This window comes from Pan troglodytes, chromosome 15 (genome assembly GCF_028858775.2).
Source record: "Pan troglodytes isolate AG18354 chromosome 15, NHGRI_mPanTro3-v2.0_pri, whole genome shotgun sequence".
In the NCBI taxonomy this organism is placed as follows: Eukaryota; Metazoa; Chordata; class Mammalia; order Primates; family Hominidae; genus Pan; species Pan troglodytes.
The window spans coordinates 93,431,053-93,448,284 of NC_072413.2; the positions used below are offsets into that span (position 1 = coordinate 93,431,053).

The following is a 17,232-nucleotide window of genomic DNA, read 5'->3' on the forward strand; positions in this document are numbered from 1 at the left end:
CATCTGGACAGCCTGAGCCAGCAGGTGATTCGATTTAATGAGCTTTTTAACACACTTCAGGCCCAGCTGGGATTCTGTCTGGAAAGGCCGTGGCCAAGGCCGGCGGGGGCCATGGCCAGCCTGGCTTGGGCTGGGCTGACACCTAGTGGCCGTCTCGGCTGCTCCCGGGCCAGGAAAGCCTGGGGCGCCCAGCTTGGGGCTGGGGTCTGAGGCTGAAAGGGCCCTTAGGGGCCAGCTCACCACCCTCCTCAGACTTAGGGACCCAGGAAACTTCATGTCCGTGCCTCAGTTTCCTCATTGGTTCACAGGGCATATAACAGCACCTCCTTTAAAGGGCTGTTATAAGGACATAGCATTGAGCAAAGGTTGTGATCATTACTAGTTTTGCTATTATTATTATTATTATTATTATTTTGTGTGAGGAGACACAGGGGCCCCCGAAAAGGAAGGTGCTTGCTCAACTAAGACACAGGGCAAGTTAGAGACATGGGGCTGGACCCCAGGGCTCCTGATGCCACTCCAGTGCTTCCCCAGGTCACGCCTACAACACACGGGTGTGTCTGCAGGCTGGCTCTGCCACTGACCACCCACGCGGCCTCGGGCAAGGTTTTTCACTGCTTGGAGTCTCAGCTCCCCTCTGGAGTCTGGAGATACAATGACTTGAGCAGAGGGGAACCGTACAGACTGAATGGGACAGTGCACACAGGGCCCTCGGCTTGGGAGATAGGAAGCACTCCTTACACATTAATTATGAGGTCACTGCTGTCCTGACTGGGACTTCAGCCTCATGAGGTGGTTGGATGGCCAAATGGCGTCACCTGAGTCAAGTGCCCAGAACCCATGAGTGTCCCTGTCCTCTGCCTGAGTGGTCACCACTGCCTGGTGTATGAATGCACAGGGCAGGGTGGATGCAGGCTTAGCACTGTATCCCCAGGCAAATCCGGCCCAGCTATAGTCCTGTCCCTGGAATCTGGGACCTGCACATCCTTGGCACCTACCAGCAGGTGGCCAGAGTCCTTCAGCTTGGACTTGTACAGCATCCACTGGTAGCGCAGATCTTCCAGCTCATCTGAGGTCCCCCTTGCTGGCCCGAGACGAAGGAGGTTCTCAAAGAGATGCTGACCTTCTGGCACCCGAGCCTCCAGCTCCTGGGGGAAACAGCAGCGTCATGGTGCGGCTTCCAAATGGCCCAGACAGCCCCACCTGAATGGTAAGGATGGGTCCATCAAATTTCACTTGACAGACAGGTAGGCAGGGAGGAGGCAGACAGAATCCATAAAGTGGGACTCCCATCTGTGCAATTCAAGCCAAGGCCTAGCCCTTGCTCTCAGGAATGCTACAGGATGGCCTCCTGCATGGAACGGGCAGCTGGGCTGCAGACCTCCAGTGGTCACTTCCAAATATGACATTCCAGGACCAAGTCCTCCAGAGGGCTTGACTAGAGTTCGCATCATTCTAAAAGCTGTCATTGTGAACATGTCTTTCTGTTAGCATTTTGAGCCTGGCAGAATGGTGTTGTAATGTGCAGATTTTTCTCAGGAAATATAAGTACTGTGTTCCCTTGGGATGGAAACTTTTATTCTCAGGACTCCTGAGAGGTGGTGTGATGGGGCAGTAGGAGCGGGGCTATAAATCTGGGAGCCCAGGTTTAAATCCTGGCTTTGGATCCTGGCTCTGCCCCATTCTACTAGCATGTAATATGGGACACCTTGCTTAGCTTCTCAGAGCCCACAGGAATGTATGCTGTACAAAAAGCAAGGGGGTTTAACTTGAGGAACGGAAAGTCATTTCTGATATGGCTGGAGTTGGGTGGTGGTGCGGTGGGGGGAATGAGAGGAGTAGCCAGATATGAGACAGGAGAGGCAGGCAAGGAAGACTTCCAGGTAATGGCCAACTAGATAATTGGGACCAAACCTCCCACTAAGGACAAAATATTTAAAGCATTTTAAAGGCATAAAAGTATTAACAAAAGAATGTGAGGCACACCGGGCCACAACTTGGGAAAGAATGAAAACCCAGGGCAGTCAGCGCTGTGTTCAGATCTGCTTTTGCCCATAGAACATTTGCCAATTTGGAAGGAATAGCTGTAAAACATCTTTGCTTTTGGCAGCCTCACTGGGCTGGGGAGACAAAGGTCAAAGTCTGGGGCCTGCAGAGGTGGAGATTCTGATAGGGTTCATTCACCCTTTTGCTGAGCTCCTAAAGCCTTCACCCTATTAAAAATGAACCAGAAGTAAACCTGGACCTTGTGTAGACTTGCAGCCCAGTTCAAAGTCATCTTAGTAGACCAGGGAAACTCAAGCCTTGAACTTGGATTTAGTGGTCCCAGAATGAAAGGTCCCTACTCGCCTGGCAGTAGCAAATAAAATCAACTCTGGAGGAAAAGATTATCCTAAATCTTTTTTTCTTTTTGAGGCAGAGTTTCGCTCTTGTTGCCCAGGCTGGAGTGCAATGGCGCGATCTTGGCTCACGGCAACCTCTGCCTCCCAGGTTCAAGCAATTCTCCTGCCTTAGCCTCCCGAATAGCTGGGATTACAGGCATGCACCACCATGCCCAGCTAATTTTGTATTTTCAGTAGAAACGTGGTTTCTCCATGTTGAGGCTGGTCTCGAACTCCTGACCTCAGGTGATCCACCCGCCTCAGCCTCCCAAAGTGCGGGGATTACAGGCGTGAGCCACCGTGCCCTGCCTATCCTAAATCTTAAATCACTCTTATACATATTTTGGCAAACACAATGTCTAGCACACAAAGCAGCCACATGAAGACACAAGAAACCAAGAGTAAGAACAGGCAGAAATAATATACAACAGAAACATTCATAAAATGCCTTGAGATGTTAGAATTATTAGATACAATCTGTAAAAAGCTATGTTTACTATGTTCAAATAATTAAAAGATAGGTTTAAAAATTTCAGCAAGTATCTGGAAGGTATGAAAAATGATAGAGTTTCAGTTAAGACAGGAGCTATAAAATAAGAAAAAAAAAGATAAGAAAAATGATAGAGTAGATTATTAAAAGCACCAAATAGAAGTTCTAGAACTGATAACTGCAACAACAAAAGTTAAGAACTCAATAGACACATGTAACAGAAGATGAAACACAGCTAAAGAGAGAATTAGTAAACTGAAAGATGAATCAGAAAAACTATCCAGAATGCAAAACGAAGAGAGAAAAGGATGAAAAATACACAGGAGAGAGTAAGAGACATAAAGCACACAGTGAGAAGTAGTTACATATGTTTAAATGATATCACAGTAGGAGAGGAGAAAGGGAACAAGGCAGAGGTGATATTTTAAGAAAGATTGTTAGTAGAAAAAAATACAAGTAACAAGTTTGGGAATTAAGAGAAAAAAAAATAAGGTTAGAGAGTTTTCCAGAAAGATCCTAGACCACAGATTCGGGAGTTAAAATGAATCCCAACCCAGATAAATAAAAAGAAATTCAAACCTAAACATATCATGGTAAGATTGCATAAAAATAGGGAAACAGAAGTGAGCTAGGGCCTGATTGAGAATGGCCTTGAATAATAAACTCAGGGGTTAAACTCTATAGTGAAAGGTTTTCATTAGGGGGAGGACAGGGTCATATTTGTTATTCGGGCTGCAGAATGAGCCATGACCTAGATGGGACCCAACAGGAAGAAAGGAGGATCAGCTGGGAGGCTACAGCCATAGTCAAGGCCAAAAATGGTAAGTGCCTAAATTAAGACAATGGTAGTGTGAGGGAAGAGAAACACAAAATATCTAGGAGGTGGAATCAAGGAGCTTTAGCAACTGATTAGATGTGGGAGTGAAGAAGACAGGAGAGAAGTAGTAGTTCAGTTGCAAAAATGGCTGTGACTTTCCCCATCTCCCTCCCCCCAGCCATATCCATACCCACTGCAATATGACTTTGCCATCCCTTCCATCAAGTAGTGGAGTCTCTTTCCCTTTCCTTGACTCTAGGCTGGTTTTGGCAAACAGAATGCAGGGGAATTAATGTTATGCTGGCTCCTAGTCTTGACCTCAAAAGTCCTTGCCTGCTGCTATTGCTCTCTTCTGCCCTGCCTCTGCTATGAGAAGTCCAAGCTGTGCCACAGGAGCATACCAGATGTGTAGTCCACGTCATTCTCATCTCTAATAGCCCACCAACCCCTAGAAGTAGAGACACCCAACTGACCTATAACTGACAGCAGACAGACTGGAGGCACTGCCCGGTTGAGTTCAGCCTAACTTGCCATGCTTCCGAAACATGGGTTAAATACACAGTTGTTGTTTTCAGCCACAAACTGTTGGGATGGTTTGTCACACAGCAATAGCTAAGTGACAGGAGTCAAGTGATTAGTGGTGATATTTTCCAAGTAGGGAAATACATAAGCATGCTGAACACACGAATGAATGCCAGAAAAAGTTCTAAAATCTTTGAACCAAAAAAGTTTAAAAGCCATTATCTATACACAAGGGAGAACAGCTCACAAACTGTGGGTGTGCTCCTTCTTTTGAAGAACTCCCTGGTGGCAAATGCCTCTGTGGGTGCAAACCTTATGGATGAGGGATCTTTCCTGGGGAACAGACCTGCAGCTTCGATTTTCTGGTCCTCAAGTCCTCGGCTGTAGAAGTTCTCATTGCGATGATTCTAACCAGCTTGGAGTTTTCCACCTGCAACCACTGCCCAAAGTTCCTCAGGAGCTGGGAGAAATCTTCATGGCTCCCTTCTTCTTCCTGTAGAAGATTTGCCTGTAGGATCACACATGGCCAAAGCGTCAGAGGTGAAAGAGCCCCCTGGCCATGTGTCCTGGGAATTCCACCCGAGGCAGAGGGGCAGGGACCAGGACAAGATGCCCAAAATGGCGATGGGAGAGGCCTGGGGGATGAACAATGAATCTCTACTCAACATGGTCACATTTAAGGGCCAAGAACATTCCTCACTGTCCCCTCTCTGGTCCCCTGAGAGGTGACGGAAGCCACCACCATCTCTTACCATGATGGCTATACAAATAGTCACCCTTCCACCATGCTTGCCCCCTCGGGGCTCCATGACCAGAGTGCTCTGTCTATGATGCAAGCCCATTCAGCTAACTTCTTGGTTATCCACGTTGGTGCCCCTCACTACTCCCCAGTGTGACCCAGGAGTCTTGGTTCCACTGCGCATGCTGCCTTCCCTGTCCTCTGAGCCTGGGCCTGCAGACGTGTCTTGGCCCCTCAAACTGGCACTCGAATTTCTCCCTCTGCTCTTCACACACACTGTCTCCTCCGTGGGGAACACACCTCTCTCCCTCCTCTCCTCACTGCCACTCAGCCGTGAAAATTCAGCTGAGATTTCTTATCTTCCAGGAGAGGCTTCCCGGTCCCGGACCTAGGAACTGCTGCAGGCTCCCATAGCCTCTGGCCTGTCTGCCAAGGTGCACCATGTTTTTTTTGTTTGTTTGTTTTTTGTTTTTTGTAAACCCTTATTTAACAGCCTGTGGATGCCACTCCCTTGCTTCTTTCTTTTCAACAAAGCTCAGTTTGTTTAAAGGCAGTAAGGGAAAGTGATGGGTAAAACAATGTAGTTAGTTCTTTTTTTTTTCTTTTATAAAATATAGTCATGGCACAAAAATAGACCCATCTTGTATGATTTTAGTTTCCATTCTGGGGCCAGCAGGAAGTGTTCGGCCCCGATGCTCTCTCCCTTGCAGATGCTACTGCTAGTGGCTCACAGAGGTGAGTATCTCCCGGGCCCAGCAGCATGGGCCTATCCCGAGAGCTTGTTAGAAATGCAGAATCGAATTGTGGGCCCTAGCCAGATCTACTAACTCAGAGTCTGCATTTTTATCTTATTTTATTATTTTTTGTTGATTGATTGATTGATTGAAATGGGGTCTTGCTTTGTCACCAGGCTGGAGGGCAGTGGCACAATCACAGCTCCCTGCAGCTTCAAACTCCTGGGCTCAAGTGATCCTCCCACCTCAGGCCCCTGAGTAGCTGGAACTACAGGTGCACACCACCATGTCCAGTTAATTTTTAAATATTTTTTATAGAAATGGGGTCTTGCTATCTTGCCCAGGCTTGTCTCAAACTCCTGACCTCAAGCAATCCTCCTGCCTTGGCCTCCCAGCCTCCCAAAGTTCTGAGATTGTAGGTGTAGCTCACCATACCCAGCCCAGAACCTGCATTTTAATACAAGGCTGTGTGCCCACTGAAAAGCTCTACACCAGATTCCAAATTCTCTGAGGATCAGAAGCGTTACTCACAGCTGTATCCTAGCTCTGAGCACTGTCCTTGGAACAAAGTAGCACTCAGCAAATGGAGGAGTGGATGAAAGAATGAATGGGAAAATGAATAATTTGATGTATTTGAATAACAAGGAATAACTTTCTTTTCCACAAAGCTCAAGTTGGTTTAAAGGCAGTAAGGGATGGATGAAACATGGCAGAAAAATTTTCCCATCTTGTATGGTTTCGGTTTCCAATCTGGGGCCAGCAGGAAGCTTTCAGCCCCGACACTCTCTTCCCTGCAGGAGCTGCTGCTAGTGGCTCACAGAGGTGAGTATCTGACTGGCTAAGGGATACCCCTACTGCCCTGGTGGCCTGGCTCTGCAGACTCTGGGATCTCTGAGGTCCTCTGTGGAGTAGGATCAAATGCTCTTTGGCCACAGCTGGGGCAGGCTCAAACGAGACAGGATGTGGCCAAGTCCTCAGAGCAGAGCATGTTGCCCCAGACAGGGAGGGGCCTGTGCTGGAGACCCCTACCCATCTCTTGACCTGGGGCCTGGCCCCTTGTCCCACAGCCCTGCTAGACAGACTCACGCGTCGACGATGCCTGGGAATAGGATCCATGGGGTTGATGAGAAATCCTGACTTCGGGATGTTGTTGGTGAAAACCATTTTCTTCCCCGAATCCACTGCCATCCTCTGCAGATGCCAGTTTCTGATGAGGCTGAGAAGACAAACTCAGCCCAGTCAATGCAGAGATGTGGTGGGGACCCACCAGGACATGGGAAAAGTAATAGAATTGGGGAACCACGGGTCACAAGTCAGTGCCCCCCACTGAAGTTTGTGAGAATGTTCCTGAGGCATGCTCATATCCAGTTTCTGACTTTAAACTCAGAGTAACCTGTCATGAAGGTGCATATGCCCATAGATGCAGATGGGGAAACTGAGGCTCAAGCCAGTATAGACTGGAGGCTAACTCCCAAGATGGGGACATTTCCTGGCTCCTCCTGCTCCTGCTAGAATAGCCAACTGGGCCAAAGTGTGAAGGTGCCCAAGGCTCCTGGCTCCACACTGGGCAGCACCCTGGCCCTCTGCTCCACGAGCACCTGAGTGTCCCTGAGTGAGAAGGGGCAGTGTCCCAGACACTGGGCTCAGAGCCTAGGAGGCACTCTTACCTCAGCAGACTTTCTTCCAGCAGCCTCAAGGCCCGCCACGACTCTGCCAGCTCCCTGAGCTCCTCCTGCACCACGGCAGCACCCTCCGGAGAAGACTTCTCCATCACCAGCCAGCCCTGCGCTTCCACCAGGGACAGCTGGGTCTCCTTCTCCGGGAATTCTGCCACCAGCCTCTAAAGGACACACGGACACACAGACACACACATGGTGAGGGTGGAGGGAGGTTTCTGCTCCTTGGTGTGGAAACGTTGGCCTGTCAAGGCTGCTTCTTTGGGAAGTGGGTGAGGGAACCACCGCCTTACCTCAAACTCGGCCTCTTGGGACTCAGCATCCCCCGGGCCTGCCTCTCCCCGGTGTGCCTCCAGCTTTTGTGTGGTCACAACAATCCACTGCCGCAGCTCCAGCAGCTGGTGGCTGAAGGTGCAGTGCTCCTGCACACTCTGCCGACACCTGTCCACAAGGTCCTGCAGCACAGCCCGGGGAGCCCAGGGCGTCCTGAGTGCTGGCCGAGGGGGAGACCCCCGCACCACCCCCACCCTGCAGGGCTCTCACACCCGCTGGGGACCCCAGGGCTCCCCACCAAGTAGCACCATAAGAGGCTGGGCTGGCCCTTCCCTCCACACAGCACAAGGAATTTACCCTTGGAAGATCAAATCTGGTTTAAAGCCTATCTTACTTTTAGGAAAACGACCAAGTCGAGGTGAGGGTGGGGGAAATCAGATCTCCTGTCCACCACTGATCCAAGTGTAAATTGGCTCAACCACTTGTGGAAACCACGGGTCAGAATCTACCCAAATGGAACGTGGCTGTAGCTGATGGCCCAGCCATTCCACTCCCGGTGTATGTCCCAGAAATGGGAACATATCCTCACCCAAGGTCATACATGTGACAGCCCCAAGTTGGAAACTATCCAAGTGCCCATCAAGAGTAGAATGAATAAATACACGGTGGTATATTCACACAATGGAATGTTTTACAGCAGCAAGAATGAACAGTCTAAACCACATGCAATACAGCAGACGAATTTACAACCATCATCTGGAGAGCTAAAGGCCAGGCACAAAAGAAAACATTCTGTCCAATTCGATTTAAATGAAGGATAACATCAGGCAAACCCAAGCTATGTTGCGGGAAGCATGAAGTCAGAGCCCCCCCTTGAGGGCCGGGAATGGTGAGCTGGGCATGACCGCAGGCACAGAGGCTTTGGGAGGCTGGTAATATTCTGTGTTTTAGTTGGGTGCTGGTAACACGGATGCATTTAATTTTTAAAAAAAGTAATCGAGCTGCACACTCAGATATTCACGTTCAGTCTTTCTTTGTTCTTTTTCCTGAGTACTGTTTCCTGGGCCGATCTATTGTTCAGCTCTCTGTCACCAGGAAAGGCAGACACTGTCCCCAGAAGGGCAGCCATTCTCTATGCCCCTGGCCACCCAGCCTGAGACCCTCGGAGCTTTCTTTACATAGCCTGCCATGAACCAGTCAGACCCCAGGGCCTGCCGTTCCCATTCCAGCTGTGTTCCTCGAATAAGGTCATCATGACTCTCTGCAGGGCTACCATAGGCCCTGCCTTCTGCATTCCACAGACACTGACTGAGATCGCTGGATACCAGGCCCATACCAGGGGCTGGGGAGACTGCTGCCTCTGTCCTCAGTGAGCCATCAATGAGGGCCTGAGAAGTTATCTAAAACTCCACTTCTCTGAGTTGTCCCTACCACTGTCCCCTCCTGGTCCCTGTGTGCCAACATTAGACCAGACGCCTCCAAGGGCTTCCCGTACATAGAGCTGTGATCTCCAACATCAGATACCTGCTCCCCGGGGGGACACAGAGACTGCCTCGCTGTGGGGAAGGACATATTAGATTAACAAGCACTGGGTACCAAAATAATAAAAGGGCAATTTCTCTTTAAAGAAGAATATAAACAATCAATAAGAATTGGAATATCATCATTTTGCAACACCTAGTGATGCTCAGTTAACGCTGCTTCTCGTAACGACCAATCTAGCCCATCATTTGGATGGAGGTATTAGGAGACTTTTGCTGCTTCTACGGGTTTCTATGGGCTCCTGAGGAGTGAGGACAGTGTGTCCTATTTCTCTACTGCCTCGACCTTGAAACTACTAACTGCTAGTTTATTGAATGTAATTAAATGAATTCATCCAGACATTAATCGTCACTTACACCAATGGGTCTCCACAGGTGATGCCTTATGTCCTGGAAACTGGTGGGGAGGGTTTGCGGTTGCTGCGATAGAGGTGGTGAGGGTGATACTAGGTGGAGTGAGAGGGATGGGTGCTCGCATTCCACCCTGGGGTGGATAGTCCACAAATGCAGAATTCGCCCACATCCCACACGATTTTCTCATGTCCTCCTAATATCTACAGCAGTAAATAACCTGCTTGGCATGACCTGAGCTCAGACGGTCACTCCAATCAACACACAAACACAAGGAAGATTTTGCAGTTTTAACAAACATACTGACTTCTCTAGAGCTGCACCCTTTGTGTAAGTGGATGGAAGACTGCTCTTGGGTTTGATCAAAGTTCTATCAAGTGTTGTTCACATTTCAGAAAACCACATCACTAGAGGCCGTGACGGCTGTGCCACCTGACACAGCATTTGCGGCTGTCACACAGGGAGGGCACGTTCTGACCACCTCCTTATGTCTTGAGTGTGGCCATCTGGGAGTACTTACATATTGGACAATATTGTATTTTAATTACTTTCCTTTGATTTCTCTTTTCTATTTCCTAGGTGGGTATATTCCCTATGAATTTCAGGAGTGTAAAGAGGAGGTTAGGAATGTTTGGTATGAAATAGGGCGTGCAATGTCAGGTAGGAGGGAGAGCTCTCACTGCCTCACTGGGTTTTCTAGAGGTGTGAGCGCCAGAGACCCTGCTTTATACTCCTCAGGGCTTGTTACAACGGCAGACCCAGGACTCCATCTGAATCAGTGTCACAGTGGGGCCTGGAGTCTGCATTTCCACTTGTCCTCAGGCCAGTTTTGAAGGAGCTTTGAGTTCCATCCCTACTGCTGGAAGGGGACTGAATCCTGGACAAACCCTAGAAAGAGCTGAGGTGGCCACTAGAGGGCACTGGCGATGAAGCCCTGTGGCCTCCAGGCCTTGTGCAGGCTGCAAGGGACCCGAGGCCGCCTGTGTTCTGGGCTGCCTAAGGATCTCAGCAGCCTGCTCTCTTCTTTTGCCGCTTGGCCCTAATCTCGATATGTAATTGTGCATTGGCTTGTTTGCTTGATGATTAATTGTCCATCTACCCAACTGGGGCGTAACTCTCAGGAGAGCAGGGGCCTGGGCTGTCATGCTCTGCTACCTCCATCCTTAGGGCCACCTAGAACACTGCCTGGCATATGGGAGGTGCTCAATAATTGTCTGTTGTATGAATGAGGAAGGGAAGAAAAAAGGGAGAAAGAAAAAAGAGAGGTTAGAAGGAATGAAGGCAGGAAAGGGGAAGGAAGGCCCCAGGCGTGTTGGATGACAGGGGCCGGCTCTCTGTCAAAGCACAGGCCCTTCTGCCAGCCCCTTACCTCCAGAGACCTCTGCAGGGCCTGGAAGTCGGAGGAAAGCTGGTCCATTTTGTGCTGGTGGTTGGGGTTCTCCTGGACCAGAGGCCTTGCAGCCTCCATCTGTGCCCCCAAGTCCAGCCCCTCTTCCTGCAGCCCCTGCAGTAGAGAAGGGAACAGGTAGGCTAATCTTCCCACCTCTCCCTCCCTTGGGGTGGCCGATCAGGGCAGAGCCTCTGAGTGGGAGAGCCTGGGAGGGGTGAATTCCCCAAGGCGGTGGGGCTCTTTCATACCAGCGGAAGTACCAACCACATGGCTGGTCTGATGGGCCCACTCTCAGGGCTGGAGAGATTTTAAAAATCAGACAAAAATATTCTGGGACACCATGAAAATAAACTCTGCTACAAGCCAGATGGCATCTCTGGGGACAAACTCACATTGGGACTCATACTTGATGACCACCTCTCATTATGAGGAAACACGTCCCAATTTTAGTTTTAAAACCCAAAATGCACTATTTTTTTTCTTTTTTTTTGGAGACAGAGTCTCACTCTGTCACCCAGGCTGGAGCGCAGTGGCACAATGTGGGCTCACTGCAACCTCCGCCTCCTGGGTTCAAGTGATTCTGGTGCCTCGACCTCCCGAGTAGCTGGGGTTACAGATTCCCGCCACCACGCCTGGCTAAATTTTTTGCTTGTTTAAAAAAAAATTTTTATTTTAAGTAGAGACAGGGTTTCACCATGTTGCCCAGGCTGATCTCAAAATCCTAAAGTCAGGCAATCTGCTCACCTCCCAAAGTGCTGGGATTACAGGCATGAGCCACCGCTCCCGGCCTAAAATGCACTATTTTTAATGTCTTCTAGAGAACACTCTCAATTTATGTATGAGCTGTGCTTGGGTTTTAAAAAGAGAACTATTGTATCACGTGCATTTTAAAAAACCATCAAGTTCCTTATCCAGCCAACAATGATCAACGGTCAGCCTACTTACAGTCCACGTTTCAGAACATTTATTCTTAATCCCAAAGTTGGTTTAACTGAACACCTCTGGACTCATTAAGAATACTTAGCAAAGCAATTCTAAAAACAAATACCGATGTTAGACTTTGGAACTGAGGAGTAAACAGAAAGACAGTTTGTCATTTTGCTGAGCTCTAGACTCAGTTGTTTGAGGTCAGGAACCATCAGATAAATAAGCAGAGGTTCTGTTGAGATGAAAGGTCGGATCTCAACTAAGGGTCTAAATCTCTGGCTCACGGCAGCTGTTGCTTTGCTGGTTACTGCTAGAGGGAGACGCTGCTTCCAGGTGCAGCTGAGCGCCTGGGCAGGAGTGATTCAGGCCTCACAGACCCCTCACCTGCAACGTTGAGAGCTGGGCCTGCTTTCCAGGAAGGTCCCGCTGAAGCCCCTTCTCGGCTTGGACCCTGACTTGGAGGTCCAAGAGCTTCCTCTGCAGGGGCTCAAAAGCCGCTCCAAAGTCTTTGTGCTGAGCGAGCAGGCTCTGCAGAGACACAGGACAGTGTGCACATTAAGAGCATTCCTCATGAGCACCATGTTGTGAGACCCGACCCGTTCAGCCAGGCTGCTCTTCGTCTCGACCAGCTCATGCTCATTCAGGCGCCACCCCCTCCAGGAAGCCTTCCCTGAGCGCTGATGGAGTTGGGTGCCTCTCCTTAGGGTCACCACAGCGTCCTCACAGAACACTTTGGCCACATCCCTCCAGAACTGGGGCAAGCTACACCCCTCCACCCACCGACCAAATCCCACCAGAGGCCTGTTTTTGTAAATAAAGTTTTATAGGAACCCAGCCATGCCCATACATTTATAGCTGCAGTGGTGGCGCTGAGGAGCTGCGACAGAGACCGCCTGCCCTGCAGACTCTAAAACCTTCACTGTCTGGCCCTTCACAGAAACAGTCTGCCAACCCTTGCTGTAAAACAGCACTTTGATGTCTTCTAGTAATTGCCTACTTATTTGTGTCTACCAGCAAAAGCTGTGAGTGTTTGAGGGTGAAGACCTTGGATTCCTTTCTTCATCCCCCCAGCTCCTAGAACTGCACCAGGCCCTGTGGATGGAGGGAACATGCACGGGAGCTGAAATCATGGGCTGGGTCCTGGCTGTACCCCATATGGACCATGAGCCACCTTCTTGACCATTCTGCTTCAGTGTCCTCGTGTGTAAAACAAGAAAAATAACAGTACCTCCCTCATAGTGCTCTTATGTGGATTAGATAAGATCAAGGATCTGGAGCTCTTAGCAATGCCCTGGCCCATAGCCAGTGCCCCATAGATCATAGTTATTATTGTCATCATCATTAGATGCTCAGCAAACATTTGTTACCTAAAAGAATAAGCTGTCCACAACGTGCCATGCCATGTCATTGATGTAGTGTAGTCATTTTGAAATGTGTCACTAATATGAGCTTCCAGCTCCAGGGTGGTTTAAATTTTACAAGGACTTTTATCACCATTTTCTTATTTGACCCTCCTGTCACTCTCTGCAGAAGACTGGACTGGATTCAATTTGATTGCAGGGGATTTGGGGACAGGGCTGGGAGGCAGACAGGTGGTGGCTAGGAAACCAGTTAGAGGGACCATGCAAGAATCCTACCCAGTTTACACAAGAGGAGGCTGAGATTGTCAGGGACAAAGGGATACACCCAGGGCCACACAGTGGCAAGCGGCAGAGCTGAGTTTAGAACATAAGGCCATCTGCCTCCCCAGTGGGTGCTCCAGCCCCGTGGCCAAGCCGAGTCCCGAGCAGATGCCTGGTGCTGCACACCTGCAGTTTGCTTTTCCTCTGCAGGAGGCCGTTATGCAGCAGGTCTCTGTCCCTCATGGAACCTGCCACCTGCTCCAGGAGTGCCGTGGCTCTCTCCTGGCCAAAGATGCCAATCAGGAGGTCTTTCTTCAGCTGCAGCATCGTCAGCAGCTCTTTCAGGCGGGAGCTTTCCATCAGGGCCGCCTATGGGAGACAAGGCTTCCGTGAACCACAGACCGGGCAGGACACAGCTCAGAAACAGAGCCAGGGGCACAACTGTTCTGGTTGCAACTGCTTAGGAAGCTCACCTTTGTGCAGGTGTCTGAGGAAGCAGCAAACTCAAGTAGAAACAAAATGAGCTGGCAGGAATGCGCTGGCAAGGCCCTGAGTTTCGGGGTCAACTTTGATTCCTCTCTCCCCTCCCACATCTGTCTTGATACTCAAGCCTGAGTAATATCCACCTCCTACAGGCCTCAAAAGTCTGTCTCCTCTCCATGGCCTCTGCCCCTGACTGCAGTGCACCCTCAGCCTTGGGCACCTGGACCACACAGCTCCTGAATGGCTGCTGCCTCCCAGTTAGTTGGCTCCCCACCACTGGCCCGCCACATTGCTGCAGAACCTAGACCCAGCCAGCTTGATCCTCTACTCAGTGATCCCCCGTCACCAACAACAGTGGACACACCCCCCAGCGCTATCTGCAACAGTATTTTGGACATTTTGAAGGGAGCTACAGGCCTGTAGGAGCATGATCAGAGAGAATTCAGGAAGGCTTCCCAGAGGAGGTGACACTCAGCAGACTACTGATGTGCAGGAGTTTGCCAGGCAAAGAGGAGAACTAAGGGGGCTCAGAAGCCTCCTACAATGGCAGCAGGCTGCCATATAGCCTGAACTCTGCGCAGCCCAGGCCCTACCTCCTCCAGGAAGCCTTCCCTGACCCCATTCCCAGCCTACAATCACTCTTCTTGCCCCAAAAGCCCTGCAACTCTTAGAGCCTGAACCAAGCCTCCGACTCCTGTTGCCTCTCCAGCTGTTTCAGGTAAGCACCTCTTGCATTTCTAATCAAAAGTCTGGGGTTCTGGAAGCCACAGGTTTTGTCTTCGCCCAGAGTTCTTTCATTTTATACCTGATGATGTTGCTGAGAACCCACTCTCAGACTTAAAACACTGAGCTAGGCATGGAGTTGGGAGAGAAAGAACAAAGATTCCAACCCAGGTAAGTCACTTCAATACAAGACAGAAAGTGGTCATCCTTTTTTTTTTTTTTGAGATGGAGTCTCACTCTGTTGCCCAGGCTGGAGTGCAGTGGCACGATCTCAGCTCACTGCAAGCTCCACCTCCTGGGTTCACGCCATTCTCCTGCCTCAGCCTCCCGAGTAGCTGGGACTACAGGCGCCCACCACCACACCCGGCTAATTTTTTTGTATTTTTTTAGTAGAGACGGGGTTTCACCGTGTTAGCCAGGATGGTCTCGATCTCCTGACCTCGTGATCCGCCCACCTCGGCCTCCCAAAGTGCTGGGATTACAGGCGTGAGCCACCGTGCCCAGCCAAGAAAGTGGTCATTCTTTAAGCAAAGCTGGAGCTAGTGCCGTGGGAGTTCAAGGCAGAGGTGGACACTCCTGGTTGGGGAAATCGAGTACTACTTTGAAGAAGGCAGTACTGAAGACAGGCCTTGAAGGGCAGGTCTTTCTGGAAGAGGCAGTGTAACCACAGCTGATACAGCTGTACTGGCATGACCTGCACACCAGGGCATCTAGCTTGTGTTCAGTCACACAGAGGTCAAGCCTCTCACTGTAAGGGAGTCAGTCACCTTTACCCCCTTTTCACCAAGCTCAGACACAATATCATGGGAGTTAAGAGTTTAGGCTGGGGAGTTGAGATCATGAGTCTGGATTATGTACTAGTTGGGAAGCTATGGGCAGATCTGAGCCTCAGTTTCCTCTTTTGTCAAATAGGTTCCCTGGCTCTGATCCCTCATCTGCAAAATAAGAAAGATCATAGTAGAAATGGAAATAAAACTACCTGTGCATAGATATTCAAAATATGTGAATTATGACAATAAAAAATCAGAAACAACCTAAGCCTTTAATTGTGGATACACTGAATTATGTCACACTCCAGAACAGAATATGATCCAGCCATTCAAAATGATCACTTTTATTTGAATGATTTTAAATGATGCTGAGAACAAAAGCTCAAATGTGTGGAGTGAGAATATCAGAATATACAATTATAGAACTTGATCCCAAATACATAAAAATTGTAATTAAATCTTCTGTCTCTTGGTGACCATATCTCATGGAAATATCTAAATGGATTTAATCAGATATAAAGGACAGATTTGGGATCTTCTGATCTAAAATTGAGTTTTGTGACACATATGAAATTCACTCCAGGATGCCCTGAGGAGTACCTAGAAAAGATGGCCCACCATCCTTTGGAGCATAGGGCTGGGAGAAGGGGCCCACTGGACCCTTGGAAAGAAAGGCCATGCCCTGCAGCTTAAAAACTACTAAGAGAGGTCTGGCGCAGTGGCTCTTGTCTAATCCTAGCACTTTGGGAGGCCGGGGCAGGCAGCTCACTTGAGGTCAGGAGCTTGAGACCGGCCTGGTCAACATGATGAAACCCCGTCTCTACTGAAAATACAAAAAATTAGCCAGGCGTGGTGGTGCATGCCTGTAATCCCAGCTACTTGGGAGGCTGAGGCAGGAGAATCTCTTGAACCCGGGAGGCGGAGGTTGCAGTGAGCCGAGATTGCGCCACTGCACTCCAGCCTCGGTGATAGAGCAAGACTTCGTCTCCAAACAAAAAGCCATGAAGAGAGAAAACAAATTATCGTCCCAATGTAAGCCCCAAGCGGAAAATCACAAGGGTAGACGTTTCAAAATGCAGGCACATGGCCAAGTAGTGTACCCAAGGGTGAGCAGGGGCCAACCCTGGTTATTGGTTCTCCTCGGTCATACCAAGGTGGCAGAAAAGGCGATGGAGAAATTGCCCCAACATGTTCATCCCTGTGGCTTGTGGGATAATGGGAGCTTTTTGTTTTCTTCTTCACACACCTTTACACTCTCCAAGTAGGTGTGCCTTTTATAATCAGAATGATTATACATCTCACACACGTTTGAGTCTTTTCCCATTCTTCGTGTCTAAGAATCTCTAGACACAAAATCATTTTATGGACTTCAGAGTTCAATGATGCCAGAGACAGTATGTACAGGCACACTGGGGACACCACAGTGACGGGCATCATGAAAGATGTTGTCTTCTGCTCATCCCACAGCCATTCCTCCTCTCTTCCCAAACAACCAGCATTTTGGGATGCAAAGTGCTCAGTTCCAGGGCACTGAGTCTAATTGGTACAAAGCAGTTATGGTAATCCCATCATCCTTGCCGATGATTGGGCCAGGAATAATCAATCATATGACCTTGACCAACCAATGAGATGTGAGGGGAGTGTGCAGGTGTCAGGGGAAGATATGAAAGGCGGAAGTAGAGGTGGAGAGAGCCCTGTGCATCCGCGGCTCCATCCGGAGCCAGTTGTTGTTCATGGGAGATGCATGTTTGGAGCCAGAGCAGCCATGCTGGGGCCATGAGGCGAGACCTGGC

At 49.5% G+C, this 17,232-nt stretch overlaps 1 protein-coding gene across 8 annotated transcripts in view; it reads right to left on the reverse strand.

Moving 5' to 3' along the window:
- SYNE3 (spectrin repeat containing nuclear envelope family member 3) overlaps positions 1-17,232 on the reverse strand; it is a 109,758-nt gene that overhangs the window by 25,478 nt on the left and 67,048 nt on the right. For 3 of the 8 annotated variants that reach the window (XR_010151022.1, XM_054666277.2, XM_016926693.4), the window contains exons 9-16: positions 13,650-13,832; positions 12,226-12,369; positions 10,894-11,028; positions 7,653-7,814; positions 7,351-7,523; positions 6,770-6,899; positions 4,557-4,703; positions 999-1,148 (exon numbers count right to left, since the gene is read on the reverse strand). Coding sequence is in view for 5 of the 8 variants with exons in the window: in XM_054666277.2 (XP_054522252.1) it covers positions 999-1,148; positions 4,557-4,703; positions 6,770-6,899; positions 7,351-7,523; positions 7,653-7,814; positions 10,894-11,028; positions 12,226-12,369; positions 13,650-13,832 (1,224 nt within the window). In the remaining 3 variants the exon portion in view is untranslated. Of the gene's footprint in view, positions 1-998; positions 1,204-4,556; positions 4,719-6,769; positions 6,900-7,350; positions 7,524-7,652; positions 7,815-10,893; positions 11,029-12,225; positions 12,370-13,649; positions 13,833-17,232 lie in introns of all 8 variants that reach the window. The other 5 variants (XM_016926694.4, XM_016926695.4, XM_016926692.4 and 2 more) reach the window with 2 other exon arrangements.